Source organism: Dipodomys merriami, unplaced genomic scaffold, assembly GCF_024711535.1.
Source record: "Dipodomys merriami isolate MVZ:Mamm:240054 unplaced genomic scaffold, mDipMer1.0.p SCAF_200, whole genome shotgun sequence".
NCBI lineage: Eukaryota > Metazoa > Chordata > Mammalia > Rodentia > Heteromyidae > Dipodomys > Dipodomys merriami.
The window spans coordinates 674,181-690,231 of NW_027203383.1; the positions used below are offsets into that span (position 1 = coordinate 674,181).

The 16,051-nt window shown below is 48.9% G+C and overlaps 1 protein-coding gene across 1 annotated transcript; it reads right to left on the reverse strand.

Moving 5' to 3' along the window:
* Window positions 1-12,393, reverse strand: LOC138833080 (serpin A12-like). Its single transcript, XM_070031409.1, has 5 exons — window positions 12,381-12,393; window positions 6,735-7,385; window positions 4,733-5,003; window positions 1,667-1,814; window positions 1-192 (listed from the first exon to the last, which is right to left on the reverse strand). Exons 2-5 carry the CDS (start codon window positions 7,366-7,368, stop codon window positions 1-3), a joined length of 1,245 nt encoding a protein of 414 aa, XP_069887510.1. The 5' UTR covers window positions 7,369-7,385; window positions 12,381-12,393.
* Window positions 12,394-16,051: the final 3,658 nt, after the last annotated feature.

Consider the following 16,051-nt stretch of genomic DNA (forward strand, 5'->3'; position numbering starts at 1 on the left):
TTATTGCCCTCTAGGGTCAACAATCTTTGCCAGGAAAATCATGGAAGGGGTGATGTTCTCATAAAGCAGTAGCATATAAGGTCTGTCTAACTTGAGTTTTTCAGGGGTCTCCATAGGCAGTGTCTGGGCTCCAGAGCCGGCAGCCCCCTCTGTACCCTTCTCATCCATCTTCAGCTCAGCCTTGTGCACTGCCTGTGGGAAGCAAGGAAAAAGTCAGTGCCTGCTGAGCCACTCAGAGGCTGTGGGCCAGAGGAAAGAGGTCAGAGAGGGACACATCTTGGCCAAAGTTGCCCAGTCTCATTGTAAACCAGTTCTAGTGCCAGCCATATGGGGACACTGGCACTCCTGCTGTCACCTGAATGATGTTTAATGAGCAGATAGAGGAGAAGGGGACTTGCTATCCCAGGAATTCCAGGGACTGATCAGGTGTGATGGTCAGAAGGACCTGGGCGGTCAGCTCAGCTCTGTTGATGATACAGAGGGACCCAGGCTGTGCATCAGCTGTAGGAGGTTCCTCCCCGCGGATCCACTGCCCTGTGTCTTGGTGGATGCATACAGGGCAGTGGATGGGCGGTGTGAGACGCACACATTTCATTCTGGTCTACAGAACGTCAACATTTTCCCTTACTGAAAATTCTACGTTAGGGCCATAGTTTTCAGCACAGCTAACTACGCAAAAGAAACAAGCCACTGAGCTTGGCAACGGCCTATGATAAATGATGAGCTGGCCTTGAACTTCTTTTTTGGGGGGAAGGGGAGTCTAAAAACTGAGAAAGGAAAAAAATCAAACTAGAAAATTCTGTGTCTTCTTCATACAAATCTAAAACAGATTCTGTACCATCAGATTTGCCAACCCAGATCCCTCCAAGACTGGCCTCACTTCTCCTTAACCCCACTTAGTACAGCCAGCCCCCACTGCACCCCTAACTTTCCACCTTCTGCTTTCGGTCTGCCCTTTCCTGTATTGAGCTTCTCCCCACCCTTGTCCCTGCTTCTGAAATCCTCAACACCACCCCCACTGGAACTAGATTTGGTACAGTATACAAGACATCTAGTTAAACTTTAATTCAAAGGCAGGCACCAGTGGCTCATACCTGTAATCCTAGCTACTCAGGAGGGTGAGATCTGAGGATTGCAGTTTGAAGCCAGCCTGGCAAGGAAAATGCAAGAGACTCTAATCTCCAATTAAAAAAAAATCCAGAAGTAGAGCTGTGGCTCAAGTAGCAGAGCACTAACCTTGAGCAAAAAAAACTCAGGGACAGCACTCAGGACCCTAATTCAAGCCCCAAAACTGGCAGAAAAAAATTAATTCAAGATTCATAGTGAATATATTTCAATATGAAATATGTCACATGCAATATTTAGGACATAGTTATGCTCAAACTATTCATTATTATTCTAAATTTCAAATTCAATGAAATATCTTATAGTGTATCTTCTAAATGTGATAACCCTACCTAGATAGTCCTCTATTTTCCTCAAATAGGAAGATGCTCACCCTGTCAGAGACCACAGACAGACCAGGCTTGGGCCTGCTTCTCATCCTGATCAGTTATGAATCCTGTCTGTCTGGTGGGTGGGGTCCTGGCAGGCGCGTGGGCTGTGACCCTGTGGCCCTGACTGTGAGGGCTCCGGCGTGGGAGGGAGCAGCCAGCAGCAGGCTTACCTCACCCACTTTCAGGCTGCGATAGGGGGAGATCCTGCTGAGGTCACCGTGCTCCTCGAAGACTTTGCTGATGCCCAGTTGGGACAGGGTCTTCTTCAAGTTGTAGGTCCCAGTGATGTGGAGCTTGGGTACGAACACATCCACCACCCTGGGAAGGGGAGACGGGAGGGTGAGTGGGAGGATTACCTCCCATAGGGGGGTGGGAGGGGAGAGAGGGGCAGGAGAGATGCCCGGGGGGAGCTTTGTTGTATCAGAGCCAAATCTCTCAGACCTCACTATTCACTGGAAGAGGAGAGGCTTCTTCACCCTCAGACCCCAGAGTAAAGACACCCCATGCACACGATGACCTTTCCATGCCAGTCCCAATGGAGCCCACACTCTATGGCTCTGGGAGACATGTACAAAAGGAGGGTGCTGGTCAGGGCTCGGCAGGGCGTAAGCCATCTCTCTCTCTTTACTCCTTGCTCAGGAGCCTCATTCAGTCCAGTGACTTGAGTTACCATCGACAGGGCTGCCAGCTCCCAACTTTACCTTCCTATTTATCCATTTGCTCATTCGTTCATCTAGCCAACAGGAAGCACCTTCTGCAAAGCACATGCTGTCCTAGGTGCTAGAGGGGAATTGACCAGCAGGATTGGCTGCTCTTGACTACATTCCAGCAGGAAAGACACATAGGAAAATCACCACCAGAAAAAGCCTGATGTGGTACACAGGCAAACACAGCCAGGGTGCCAGGAGGGAACACGAGCTAGGGACAGAAATGAAGGACAGACACACTTGCTGGAATCAGGAAGGCCGAGAAACACGAAGAGATTTGAGAAACCCTTGCTGGAGACAAAGGGTTCAGGCAAGTGCCATCTTTCTCTCTGAAGAAGACAGGGAGCCACAGTAGACTTTTGACCAGAGGAATAATGTAGTCTTGTTTAGGATATTCAGAGCTTGTTCTGCTAGCTCTGCCAACCACACACACTTGGTGATGGGCAAGGAGGACAAGCATTGGTCTTGACGACCATCCGGAAGCTTGTGAGGGAGTCAGAGGTAAGAGCACAGAGAATGGGAAGAGATCTGGACCACAGTGAGGCCAGCAGCTTTCCTGACATGCAGCCGGGGTTGCTGGGGGGTGGGGTAGGGGGATCATGATAAGTATGACGTTAAAGGGTATGGTCTGAGCAAAGGAAAGATGGGGTTGCTCAGCAATAGGAGGAGGCTCCCCAGCGGGACCAAGATGCTGATTCTGGTACCCATGGAGACAGAGATCGCAGTCTATATCCAAGGAAACTATGAGTGAAGAGGAGCAGGACTCTGGACTTAGGGAGACAGACCTGGGTCTGAGAAACTCAGACACCAAGGTGATGGCATAGTGGTGAAAACTCTGAGGCCGGCAGCAAAGAGCCCAAGGACTGAGCCTGAGGCTCTCTCCTCTCAGAGGGGATCTGCACAGGAGACGGGGAGCGGGGCCACACCAGGCTGCCTGCAGGCCTCTGCCTTCCGCAGGAAGCCAGGCTGAGTACTGAAAGCCTCAATTCTGACATGTCCTATGCACTGGTAGTTTGGGCAAGTACGTTTAGATGCCTGTCTATTGATGTAGTTACTTCTCTTGAGAAAAAAGAGAATGTTTTTGTTTTCTTCTTCATAGGCATGAGTGCATTTAGGGGAGATGATTCCCTCTTTCAGGGGACGCTTAATGTACCTTATGATGGCGGAGCTCAGGAGCCCCTTGTGTGCGGTTAGTGCTGCAGCATGAGGCTGCAGAAGGCCATGGAGAAAGGATCGTGGCGTACCACTGCCAGCACCAGAACCAAACTCGGGTGAGAAACTGTCAGACAGAACATGGCGAGGCAGCTGGGGCACCGGGAAGACCCAACTGTAGAGTCTTAAGCCATTGCAATCTGTTTCTAAAGTTGTGGTCTTAAGCCCCGTCTCAAGAAGGCCATGAAACAAGGGTGGAAGGCTGAGATTCTCCCTATATTCCATCTTCTCTTCATCTTCTGCCCCTCTCAATCTCTTAAGGAGGCCACTCCAGCTTTCTCAGCTCTGTAGCTCTGAGGGCATACGCTGAAAAGAGCTGGTCACTTGTTCAGGGATGTTCATCCCTTTCCCTAGTGAGGAAGGCCTGCTGGGCTGGGTTTCCACAGCAGAGCGTGGGGTCTCGCCTCTCCAGCAAATCAGAAAAAGATCGGAAGTCAAGCAAATCCTCTGTAGCTAATGCCGGACTAATCTAGATTCGGTTCTTGCCGAGGTCCTGAGAGGTCAGCATCCATTCTGCCAGCCACACAGGAGCCCGGCCCTGGCCTCACCTCTGCCTCTCTCTCAGACATGGCTCACTAAAGTCCAGACCTTCGCTGAGACCCGAGGGATGACTGCCAGCCCAAGGGGGAGGGAGCCTGGGACAAGCAGGGAGGGGGAATCCAGACATGGCTCCTGCCTGAATGGAAACTGTCTCCCTTCCCTTCCATCCCATGCAGTCACTCCCCTTAAATGTGCAAGAGCTAGCTAGGACACCAAGCCCCCCAGACACAACTGTGACAGCACCAGCACTTTGCCTTCCAAGAAAATCCCCCCACAGCTCGTGGCTGAGACACATTCCATAGGCTTACCGTACATCGACTAGTGTATGGTCCTCCACGTCACTGGCTTTGTCTAACACCCACGTTGAACACATTGTTCTATTTACAGCGAACCTCTGGCAGCTCTTTCGACACCCCAGGGGTTCCCACTCACAGTGTCCCTGGCCTAAGATTCAATCACTCCTCTCCCTCCCACACAGCCCTGCATTGTCAGTCCCACCTCCTCTGTGAGGCCCTCCCTGACTGCCACCTCCTGTTACAGCTTCATCCTCTGTGCTCCCACAACTCCATTGCATGACCATCGATGCAGTGGCTCATTGTATTCCAGTGAGGCGCTACACATTCCCTGACCACAGCTACCCTCGAAGAAGCTCATCACAGAACCCCAAAGAGGGCTTGGGCCATTGGACAAGAGCTTGCTAAAACCACCATAAGAAAAATAGAGGGAGGGAAGCAAAGAAGCAGCAAGAACCTACCTCCACCAGGTCCCCACTTTTACCTTTTTGCAAGCAGACTCTTCCATTTGCTGAAAATGTCCACCTTCAAGCCCTCTTCCAGGCTCTGCATCTTGCCCTTGTCGGGGAGAATGAAGGCGACGGTGATGTTCCCGTAGTACGGCATCTCCAGGATGGTGCAGGCCAGCTGGTCGTCGTAGGCGATATCATACAGGCCCGAACGGAACATCATCGGCACCTTCACTGTCTTCCTTTCATCCACAAAGAAATTCTCCTCTTTAGTTTTCTTGGGGTCAAATTCATATTTCCACCTGGCTTCGGACGGAAGGACAAAATGACATGAGGGCCTGGAAGGAAAGGAAGTGAGCAAATCCAAGTAGTCGCTGCTCACTGTGGACACCGATTCTGAGGAAGGACTTGGGATTTTCTGGGAGAGGAGGGCTTTGGGTTTTCTGGACTCCAGAAATGCCCATTCTCCTTCTATGCTCTGAAGATTTCTGGTGAGGCCCAGGGATCCAAACAAAGACAAAAGCAGTGAACACAAGACCAGGGCTGCAGAGCTATAAGCCTAGCAGACTGCCCAGAGCCTAGGTATCCCTGAGGCTCTGAAAAAAGCCCGAAGTTTATGTCATCATGAAGAGAGTTGATGGCAATTAGTAGTGGCTCCTTGAGTGTGACTGAGTGAAAGCATTTGATTGGATCCCAGGTCAACCTCAAAGGAACCCCTCTTGTGTGGGGCTGGGGAAACTAACGGGACACACTGACAGTGGAGCTTTCTAGAAAGCAGCAAACACTCAAAGTGTATATTTGGACTCTTCCTATTTGATACTGAGGATGCTCTGACCCCTTTGCACATAAATCCAGATCTCTTTTCAAACCTGTGATCCTTACAGCCCCCAGCATAGGCCCCTGAGAGCCAAACTTCCCAAGTGCAAATCCTGGCCTCATTGCTCTAAAAGGAGGACCTGGGGCAAGAGTGTCAATCTCCCCAGGCTTTGGTGTCCTTAATTCACAGATTTAATAATGATAATTCTAAGCATCAGTTAGAACTACGTCGAGACAGAACGAGAAGGAAGAAGGCAGTGTATGTAGCTCTCTGTCTAGTACATGTTGAGTAGATGCTGGTCACTGTCAGAATCATGGTCATAACCTGTTGCTAAAGTGATCTAGGGGATGAGGAGACTGTGAGCAATTCCAGCTTCTCCTCTCAGGTGGGAAAGTATGCTCTCCCTTCCTTGTAAGAGTATCTGTGTCCCCACGGAATTCCAGAGACCCTGCACCGGCAGTGCAGTGGTGGTCTGGCCTGGACTGAGGGATGTCAGCCTTTGATGTTTATCTTTCTGGCCAGTTCCTGTGTATGTGAGTATGGCAGGTAGACGATGAGAGGTTGTGAGGTGGGGGGGGGGTGGATAATTTAGGTAACCTTCCTTTTTCTTTTTCAGTCTCCCCCTTAGTCTTGGGAAATCTACAACATCTGAGAGGGAGACCCATCGCCCAGCACAGTGGTGGCCACCACATCAGCATCCTGACTCTGGGATCCACTTGGTGTCAAGGAAAGTGCACAGCTCTAGGCCTGTGAGAAATGGTCTCTGGTACCAACTCATACCAGCTGGCCTTGGGAGTGGAATTAATTGAACTCTCTCTCTCTCTCTCTCTCTCTCTCTCTCTCTCTCTCTCTCTCTCTCTCTCTCTCTCTCTCTCTGGTTTTCACTTAGCTCATCTAAGAAATGCTATTAAAGTGCCCCCCTCCACCCTCTACAACCAAGGCATGCTGAGGTCATCAACAGTAATGAACACACAGAGATGAGCAACCCAGATGTACAAAGCTTGTCTCTGCATTTTCACCTTGAATCCCTCCAACTAGGTGATGGATGATGTATTGCTTGCTTATTTCACAGATAGGGAAGGCAGGCACCTGAGAGAGTGTGAAAGGTTGTATACACAGGAGTTCGAGTTCAACAGAACAAGCCAGTGGGGGTGAATCCGGGCTTCCAATGCAAGTCTGCCCACCCTCCCCTCCTCACACCCACATGCCCCAAACCTTACCTTGAAAGAAAATGTAGTTTGTAAGAATCATGACTGTTCCCGGGTCTATGCTCCTGACTAGGTTGTGGATTTTCCCGTGAGTTTTCTGGCTGATATAGCCATTGATCTGCCTCTGAGTTTCTTTCAAGTTCTGGAAGCTGGTGGACAGCATCTCTGCATTGTACATGCTCTTGGCGGCTCTCAGGAAGTTCCTCTGGGGCTTCAGCCTCCTGTCGATGAACAGGGCATTGCCGAGGTCCATCGTGACGTCCTGCTTCTCCTGGTTTAGCCTTTTGAGGAGGTAGTGGAAGCCCTCGTGCAGGTCCCTGTCTGCCATGCCCCGGAAGCTCAGGCCCTGCTTTATCTCAGCCAGTGTGGAGTCCTGGGCCCCCAGAGACAGCATGGAGAAGGCGGTGGAAATGCTTAGTGGGGAGAAGAAGATGTTCTGCCTAGGGTTCCTGAAAGCCAGCTTCTTGAGCAGCTTGAAACCAAACTCCATATTGCGCCAGGCCAGTTGCTGGGCATTTCTCTTGGCCTTGTACTCTCCATCTTGGCCCTGGGCTTCATAGCTGCTTGGAGAGAGGTTGGGCTGCTGAAGATTTTGTGCCGTGAGGAGGCCAGCCAGAAACAGGCTGAGGCCCAGCATAAGCTTCATGGTCCTTGGAGATTGTCCTGTGGAGCAATAGGTCTGAGGTTAGCAGAGAACAAAAGAACTCCATCACCTCTCAAATATCCAGGAATGAGAACAGATGAGCATGGAAACAGAGACCTGTGTGTTGCACATTGTGGCACTGAGTGCTTTGCCATACACAACCACATTCAGCCTCTCTCATCACCACAGAAACAAGAAATAACCAACCCCAGTCACGAGTGAGAGGCCTGAGTGTAGAAGCTCACTGAGACATGGCAATTCCTCTGTGACTTTATATAGGCCTGACAGGACTCCATCCATGCTGCATACTGATAGCTGTCCCAAGAGAGCCTGTAGTGAAGCCACAAGATAAAGAGCAGAGCAAGGGTGCTGTCCCAGACCAAATCCAGCCTTGGTTGGCCTCCAGAGCAGCTGGCCAGCCTTGAGGAGCTGCTGGATGGAATCTGGATGGAACCAGATAGTGGGTGACCGTGGTCTGTCCTTAAGATGTAGGACTTGATGTACCCTGGGACCATTAGCTCCCATCAACTCACCACAGTCTTCTGGTCTGAGAAAGATAGCTATGATTTGTTAGCAGACATGTGTCTTGGCCGTGCTAGACATCAACAGGGTCCACCACAGCCAAATCCAAGTGTCTGATACTTCTAGTTGACTGAATCATCAAGCACTAATGCCCAGCCTATTTCTAGAGGTTTCCTAATCCCAAGTCCTTTCTGTTTGTGAAGGTATTAGGGATGCAACCTTCCTCACAGCAGACATGGGTCTTCAAGAAATTTGTGGTATGATAGTGGAAACTTCTAGCAAAAACTGCCAAAACCGGTCCTCTCTAGAGCCTCCAGTCTCAGCTCCAAAATAGGATGTGATTTGTGCGAGACAATAAAAACTCCTCTACTCGTGATTGGTTCAATCAAAACTCCTTTGCTTGTGTTTGGCTCAGAAGATAGACCTGACCCAATCAGTTCAGGCTCAGGGAAGGGGTAACTTCAGTGATCCAATGAGGGTGAACTTCAGAGCTGGTTTGTTGCCATATTAGGTTATTAGCTTCTTAATTTCCCAGATGTCCTAGGCAGAAGTATGTGCATATGGGGTCTAAAACTCTGTATTACCCCATGGAGAAAAGTGAAGGTAAAGCCAGAGCACAAGTGGACACAAGCTACACAGAGAGATGGATGGGACCAGCTCCCTATTGGCCTGCACTTCAAACCAAACCATCTCACACATATACAGAAGATGTAATATAATATATGCATATATGTGTATAGATAGATAGATAATCCCAGGGTACCCAAGCAGTCAGGAGCCCCTCTCTTCATGCCTTCACAGCTGGATGACATCTAGGAAAGAGTTCTCTTCTCTGAGCCCAGGGTCCTCTTTTTAACCTAAGAAACTTCCACTCCCAGGACTACTCTGGTAAAGTTTAACTTGTGGTGAACAAGAGGGCTCTGTGGGATGTATGAAAATAGGCTTTAGAGATAAACAAAACCAACCACAACAAAAAATTAGGACATGAAAGAGACTGGATCTCAGGAGCTCATGGGCTGGACTGTTTATAAAGGACCAAAATAGAAGCGTCGGTTACTCAGGGAGATCGCCACCCAGGCATGCACTGTTTCCCAATGTCAGGAGTGGAGAAGTTAGGACATGCCACTCAAGCAAAAATGTCTCAGTAGATGGTTTGCCAGCAAGCTGAGAGGCAAAGCAGTGAGCCAGCTGCCAGGGGCTGTGCCTGTGAGTCAGGGCAGCCTGGGCTGAGCCCCAGACCAGCAGGCAGAGTGACTGCTGGGTGCTCTACCCTAGAAAAGCTCCCTGGCACATGGGTGCCCTCACCCAAAGCTCTGTGCTGAGAAGCTGAGCAGAAGACTCACCAGGTCTTTCCACTGCACAGTTGTAGCCATGAGAACTGACTGGGGATCACAGGGTTGGGTGTTGGACTCCCACATAGATGATGGGAGGCAAGTTTCTTCCCCGCCTCCTGACTGACAGTATGTTTGTCTCCTGAATGGGAGGTCTTTCCCCATTCCAAAGTGCTAATAGGCAGGCCCCACCCCTCAGAGCCAGGACACAGCTACACCAGGCTGGGGGCTTTCTGCCTCTGCCCACCTCTACCAGCCTGTGCCACTGCAGTCCTCTCAGGCCGTCTGCCCAGGCCACCTGGGTATCACCATCCTGGACCTTTCTCGCTCAACAACCTACACATTCTGAGTCTTTCTACTTGTTATCACAGGTTCTAAACTGACCCAAATTTGTCAGATGGGTAAGATGCCTGAGTAGGCTCCATTTTTATTCCATAATTAAAATAGATGAGCCACTGTTTATTTCCCAATACATTGATAGGTTGCAATTTATTGAGCAATCCTCTGCAGAGTTTTAGCTGAGAGAGAGACAGAGAGAGAGAGAGAGAGAGAGAGAGAGAGAGAGAGAGAGAGAGAGAGAGAGAGAGAGAGAGAGAGAGAGAGAGAGAGAGAGAGAGAATTTGGTTGTTACCCCACAGGACAGATAAAACTAAAACAAGTATTTCAATTCCTGACCATTCCCATCTCACATTCTCTATTTTTTTTGAAAAATAATTTCCTTCTCCTGAAAAGAAATACAATAACATCTCACTGATCCTAGAAACAGAGTCCCAACCAGGTGACTTCAAAGCCATCTGGACAAACGGCACAAGTGGATTAAAGTCCACATGTGGACGGGGTCCCCCCCATTGAGGGGGTCCCTCAGGAGAGCTCTCAGGACAGACAGTGGTCACAGCTTCCCCCCTCACACTAAGCAAAATGACAATGAAATACAACAGCAGATTTAATCATGCTTCTCTTGGCCAGCCATGGTGTCACGTGCCTGTAATCTAAGCACTTAGAAGGAAAAGTAGGAGGATCCTGACTTTGAGGCCAGCCTGAGATATGTAAAACTGTCTCAAAAACCAAACAAATAATAACCATTTCATACCTTGTTGTCCCCAGGTGATTTTTTTCCAGAATTTTTCAACACATAGATACCAAAACTCACAGATGGTCAGTCTCCTATATAAAATGGCACCGCATTACATAAAATCCACACATCCTTCTGAGCCCTTTGAATCAGGCCTGCCTTGCACATGGCACCTAATATAGTACAGGTACTTTGGAAAGAGTTGGCATACTCTATTGTTTGAGAATACGACATGAAAGACCACCTGTACATGTTCAGTACAGATGTAATTTTTCCCCAACTATTTTCCATCCTAGGTTATTTGAATCTGTGAACGTGGAACCCGTGGACGGAGAGTGGATGAGTGGATTCGTAGTTTTATAGAGTACTTCCCCCAGCAGGTTGGGAAAGCAAGATAGAGGGAAATAGAGCACTCAGGCTACACAAGGTCTACCAGATGTGCAGTGGGGCCATTCACTGAGAAGAGGAGCTTCCCCTTCCCCAGCAGCTCTCTCTCTCTCAATATTCTCCTTCCCACCTTGTCCTGAGGATGACTGGATGGAGAAGTGTGGCAATCATCAGCATCAACAAGATCAAAACATTTAGGATGCTCTGCCCATGCCCCCAACCCAACAGAACAAGCTTCAGACAGCCTAGCTCCCCGGTCAGTGGGGACACATTGCATAGCTTGGCTACAACACTCAACCTTTCCTGCTTGGGGACCCTGAGCCCTCTGAACCCCAGCTTCCCTCAGCTCCTTCACAGAGCTCCATGCAGAGTTCAGAACACCTGGATACTCTCAAGTACTCTCCCCTGAACTGAGAGACAGGGAGGATCCTTCTTGAATATGCATGTTGATTCTCCCCCACCCAAAGGAGACCACCACAAAAATCCTTACAGCCAGCCTACACATGCTCTAGGCTCTACCTGTAGTGGGAACTGATACTGTTGTTCAGTTGGGGGATTTTCTTTCTTAAAGGAAATTACTCTAGATGTGTTAGAAGTTAAATGATTGTTTTCCTGAACAAGTCTGGAACTAACTTGGTAGGGAAACATAATGCCTTCTCCTAGCTGCAGTGAGCATTCACAGAGAACTCTATCTAGTCCATGTTGCAATATACTTTATCCTGCCTTCCTGGAAAACACAAGATGAAACACACATGCTTTTTAATTTTTTGAGCACAAAGTATAAAGACATATACCTGTAATCCCAGCATTCATGAGGCTGAGTAAGGATTATTAGTTGGAGGCTATCCTGGGCTACACAAAAAGGATGTCTCTAAAAAGAAAAGGAAGGAGGAATAGAAAAAGAGAAAAAATAGGAAAAGAAAAGAGAAATGAACAAAAGAAAGGAAACAAAAGACAAGGGAAAGGGAAGAGCAAAGAAAAATAGAAGTCCAGTTGAGTCCTGATGCTGACCCTAGAGCTATGCCCAGGTAGGGGCCACATGGCTGCTGCCACCTAAGAAATCATGGCAATCAATCTCATACCCTCAAAAAAGGGTGAATGACAGCAACAAGACTCAGAACTCTCAGGGACTTTCATATCTTTGCCTGGCCTGGTCCTCCTACCCTTTAGTAGTAGCTTCATTCTAGAGTGAGGAAATAGGGACTGGAAAGCACGAGTGGCCTCATGTGAGGAAGGAGAAATCACAGCCCCAGTGGATGAAGGAGACCAGCTGCAATGTGTGTTGATGGTGGGGCAGAATAGGAATCTCAGCCCTGCAAAAACGTACTGAGCAGGCCCCAAGGCCCCTGGCTTCACTTTCTCCAATGACTGACTGTGGGTTGATGGATGAATGCAGCCTTACTCCAGGGAGCGCTCACACACCAAGCCGGCTGGCCAATCAGAGAGCAGAGTGGGCTCCAGGTGGAAGGAGAGCTGCCCACCCCATCCCCACTCCCACCCAGGCTTTCCCTCTAGTAGATGTCCATGGAGATGAATCAACAAAGTCCTCCAGGGGAGTCCTGCACATATTGGAAGTGTTCTAGAACTTTCTTCCAAAAAGCACACCTTGAAGAGTACCATATCCTCCCTTTCGTGTGCATCCCACTTTATGAGGAATAGAGTGGAAGCACTGAATCTTTCCAGAAGGGAGCTTGCATACTCACAGTGTATCCAAGGGATCCACGGGGTCAGCCAAATGGACCTGCCCTTCCTTTTTTTTTATTTATACCTCCATGGTCTGCTAGAGAGGCAGAGTATGGCCAATAGAATTAGCTGGCCAGGGAGGTCAGGTGATGGGGGTTTCCAGAGTAGTGGCCACACCACTTCCCCAGGGGCTCCTCACGCCGGAGGCTGGACACAGGGTGATATATGTGGACCACACCTACTGGGCTGGGACTACCTTAATGACGTCCACCTCATATCTTTTGCAACACCTTTGTTTCCCAACAGCTGTCTGATCTGGTAGTCGGGATATTCTGCCACTAGATCAGCCTGTTGTCCTGACATTGAAGAACCAACCCCCAATCATCTGTCACCTGTGTAAAGCTACCAGCTGAGCTTCAAGGCACCAAGGAAATCTAGAGGGCTAGACAGGTACTCAGAGGGAAAATCAGAGCAAGAGGTTGAGAAGTGGAGTCCTGGGGGTGGCGGGAGGGCAGTGGGACACCTGGTCTCTTCATCCCTGCACATTGTTGGCTCTTTCACCCGAGCCCACGTGGATTCCCAGGGAAGAGGACTGCGGAGAGATGAGTAGCTGATTGCATACGTAACTTCTGCTGGGGTGACATTCATATCAAAGCTTCCGCTCCTGTGGGACAGTGAATGACTCGATGCTCTGTTTCATCTTCGTGGGTTAATTGTGCTGATTCCCTGGGTACCCGGGTGGGTTCTATCCCTTGTTTGCCTCTTCTTGCTTTTATGCATTTTTCTTTAAAGAACAGGCATTATTTCATAGTTAAGTTTTAAATGTTGGCAATATAATGCAACTTATTTTCAGTTTTACCTCACGGAGAAAGATGCAGGTGATGTGAAAATCTTCCGACACCCGTGGACCTCGGAATGGAAGGGCAATGAACTCCACAGACAGATTCTCGATTCTCGTTTCTCTTCATGACTTCCAGTGAGCCTGCATGCCTCTCCCGTAAACTGCTGCTGCTTCATAATGGTCATTCTATGACCAGAGCACCAGAGAGGCCCAGAAAAGGGATGCCTCCTTTTTCCAAAGCTGTGACTCTCGTTTCCAAAGCTGTACAGACACATGGCCCAGTGATGCCTTCTTGGAGAGAAGCAATCCTGGATGGTGGCCAGGCCCTGTTTGACCTGATTTGCCTCTCTCCCTTTCTTCTTCCCTTCCTCAAGGAACCTATGTGCATTGGTCGGATGTACCTGTGAATGGACAAGAGGCCTTTGTTCTGGCTGTAACTGTGACCCCCAATGGAGGACTGGACTGAAGCCAGGGACAGTGGTCCCCTTGTGTCAGAGGCTGAGATACTGACCCAGAATCCAACTCTGTGTCCATGGCTTGGATGAGAAGAACCCTGCCCATTAATGATAGGGTGAGGTCCATGTGAGTCCTATGGCCCTGCCCAACTGCCCCCTACATTGTCTATGCTTGGTGCAAACTCCCACAGGAGATGTGTGGGGAGAGTCTCCAGTGGGGAGGTTCACCCAGTGACATGGGCTGCATGAAGATGCCTGAAGTCAAACAGACTAATTGGACATAGGTGGAGACAAAGCCAGAGATGGGCCACAGGCCAGGGTGGGCAGTAGACTTGGGAGAGGAGCTGTCCATCCTGCCCAGGGAGACTTGCAGGTTGGCAGCTGTGTGGAGCAATGAAGGAGATGTCTGAGGGACACACCCCTCTCAGCCCCCCTCTGGGGACCTTCCCCTCCCAGTCCCCATCAATGGACCCACCCCACCCAGCCCCAATCAAGAGACCAGCCCTGCCCAGCCCCCATCAGGGGGTCCTTGGCTACACTTGACTGTCCCCAACCTGTCCTGTACAATGGAAGTCCCTTAGTGAGCATTTCTCTGGAGATTTGGGTTGTCCAATCCCTGAGAGTCACCTGGGAACTTTAGGCAAACCCATTCTCCAAGCTGCTATAGAGATCTGAGTTGAGTCGGTTGGTAAAGAGAGAAGGCTGGACAGGGGAGTTCTGAAGAACTTTCCTGCAGGGTGACTGTGAGTCACTGGGTGAAGAGTCTCTGCTCTCCACATGTACGTCCCCATCTGATGTTTGTGGTAACCATCTGGGTTGCTTTAAAACCTCATATCAGGGGATAGCAAAAATAAAATATAGTACATGAGATAGATACAGGGATCTAGGAAACAGACCAGTCTCCGGAACAGCACAGGAGGGAGGCATCCTGACAGCTGACCACAGCATCGTCGGAATCCGAGGGGAAAGGACAGTCCTGCCGGCCTGCAGTGGGCTGGGGATCCCGGCAGTCACGTGGGGAAGAATAAGAAGCCTGGACTCCTCTTTTATTCTATGTATACAAAGCTTGAGCCACACAAAATAATGGTTTTCCGTTCTTTTAGGAAACAAATCACAGTGATCAAAGCAATAAAGCTTCCCGAATCTTGAAACATGGGCATACTTGACAAGTCTATTTGATATGTTTTTTTTTTTGGGGGGGGGGTCCGGTTGTGGGGCCTGAACTCTGGGCCTGGGCACTGTCCCTCAGCTCTTCAGCTCATGGCTAGAGCTCTACCACTTGAGCCACAGTGCCACTTCCGGCTTTTTTCATTTTGCTTATGGGGTGCTGAGGAATCGAACCCATGGCCTCAGGCATGCAAGGCAAGCGCTCTACCACTGAGCCATCTTCCCAGCCCCATCTATTTGATATGTTTGCTCTGAAAGCTCCTCTTACCAATCTTTTCAACAAATAGAAGATCGCGCTGAGCCATTTGACGCCTTCTGCCACAAGCAAGGAAGTCAGTTTTTGGCATACTCAAAGGCAATATGTATTATCTCTGCTATAGTTGTGAAACGATACCAAATTTATTCAAAATAATTTGAATTCCTAAAGTTTTTCCCCGCTGATTTTATTATTGGAATATTGGCATTTTTAAGTCATGTATTCAAATATTTGAACAATCTTGGTCATTTTGTACTTAGAAGTTAGGAAGACATATTTTATGTTCACTATAGATCTTTAATTTAAATTACTTTCTTACTATATCTAAAAGAGTAAACAAAGCTTCCTGAAGAAAATATAGTGCACTATTTTCATGACCTTGCACTGAGCAAAGACTTCTTCAACAGCACACAGAAGACCCTAAACCAGACTTTGTTACCACTAAGAACTTGGTTTATCAGAACCACCTAAGGAAGTCAAATGTAAGCCTCAGGCTGGGAGAAAGCATTGGTAAAATTTATAGCAAATGAAAGAGCCATAATTTGTCATTAAATAACAAGTCGACCTTTGAAAACAGCCAAGACTTGAATGAATGCATCACCAAAGAAAACACCAGTGCTCTCACCATGCGGCTGGAAGGGTAAAGAAAATAAAGCCATAAAGTAAAACCACAACAAGACGTCATAACACACCCAGCAAAACAACCAAAATTAAAGGGACGGACAAAAGCTGGGTATGGAGCAAGGGGGACTCTCACAGTGGGGGTGGGGCATCACCTGCCATGAATGCTCTGGAAAATTGCTTCACAGGAATGATGAAAAACAACCATTTGCTTGCCCTTTGGCCCAAAAGTTGTGCTCTAGGGCATTTGCCCAATAGGAACAAGCACCTGTTGGCCACCAAAGATGCATACGCAGTGTCCACCACAGCTTTACAGATGAGGCCCCAAAGCAGCAACAGCCCTGGTGTCTT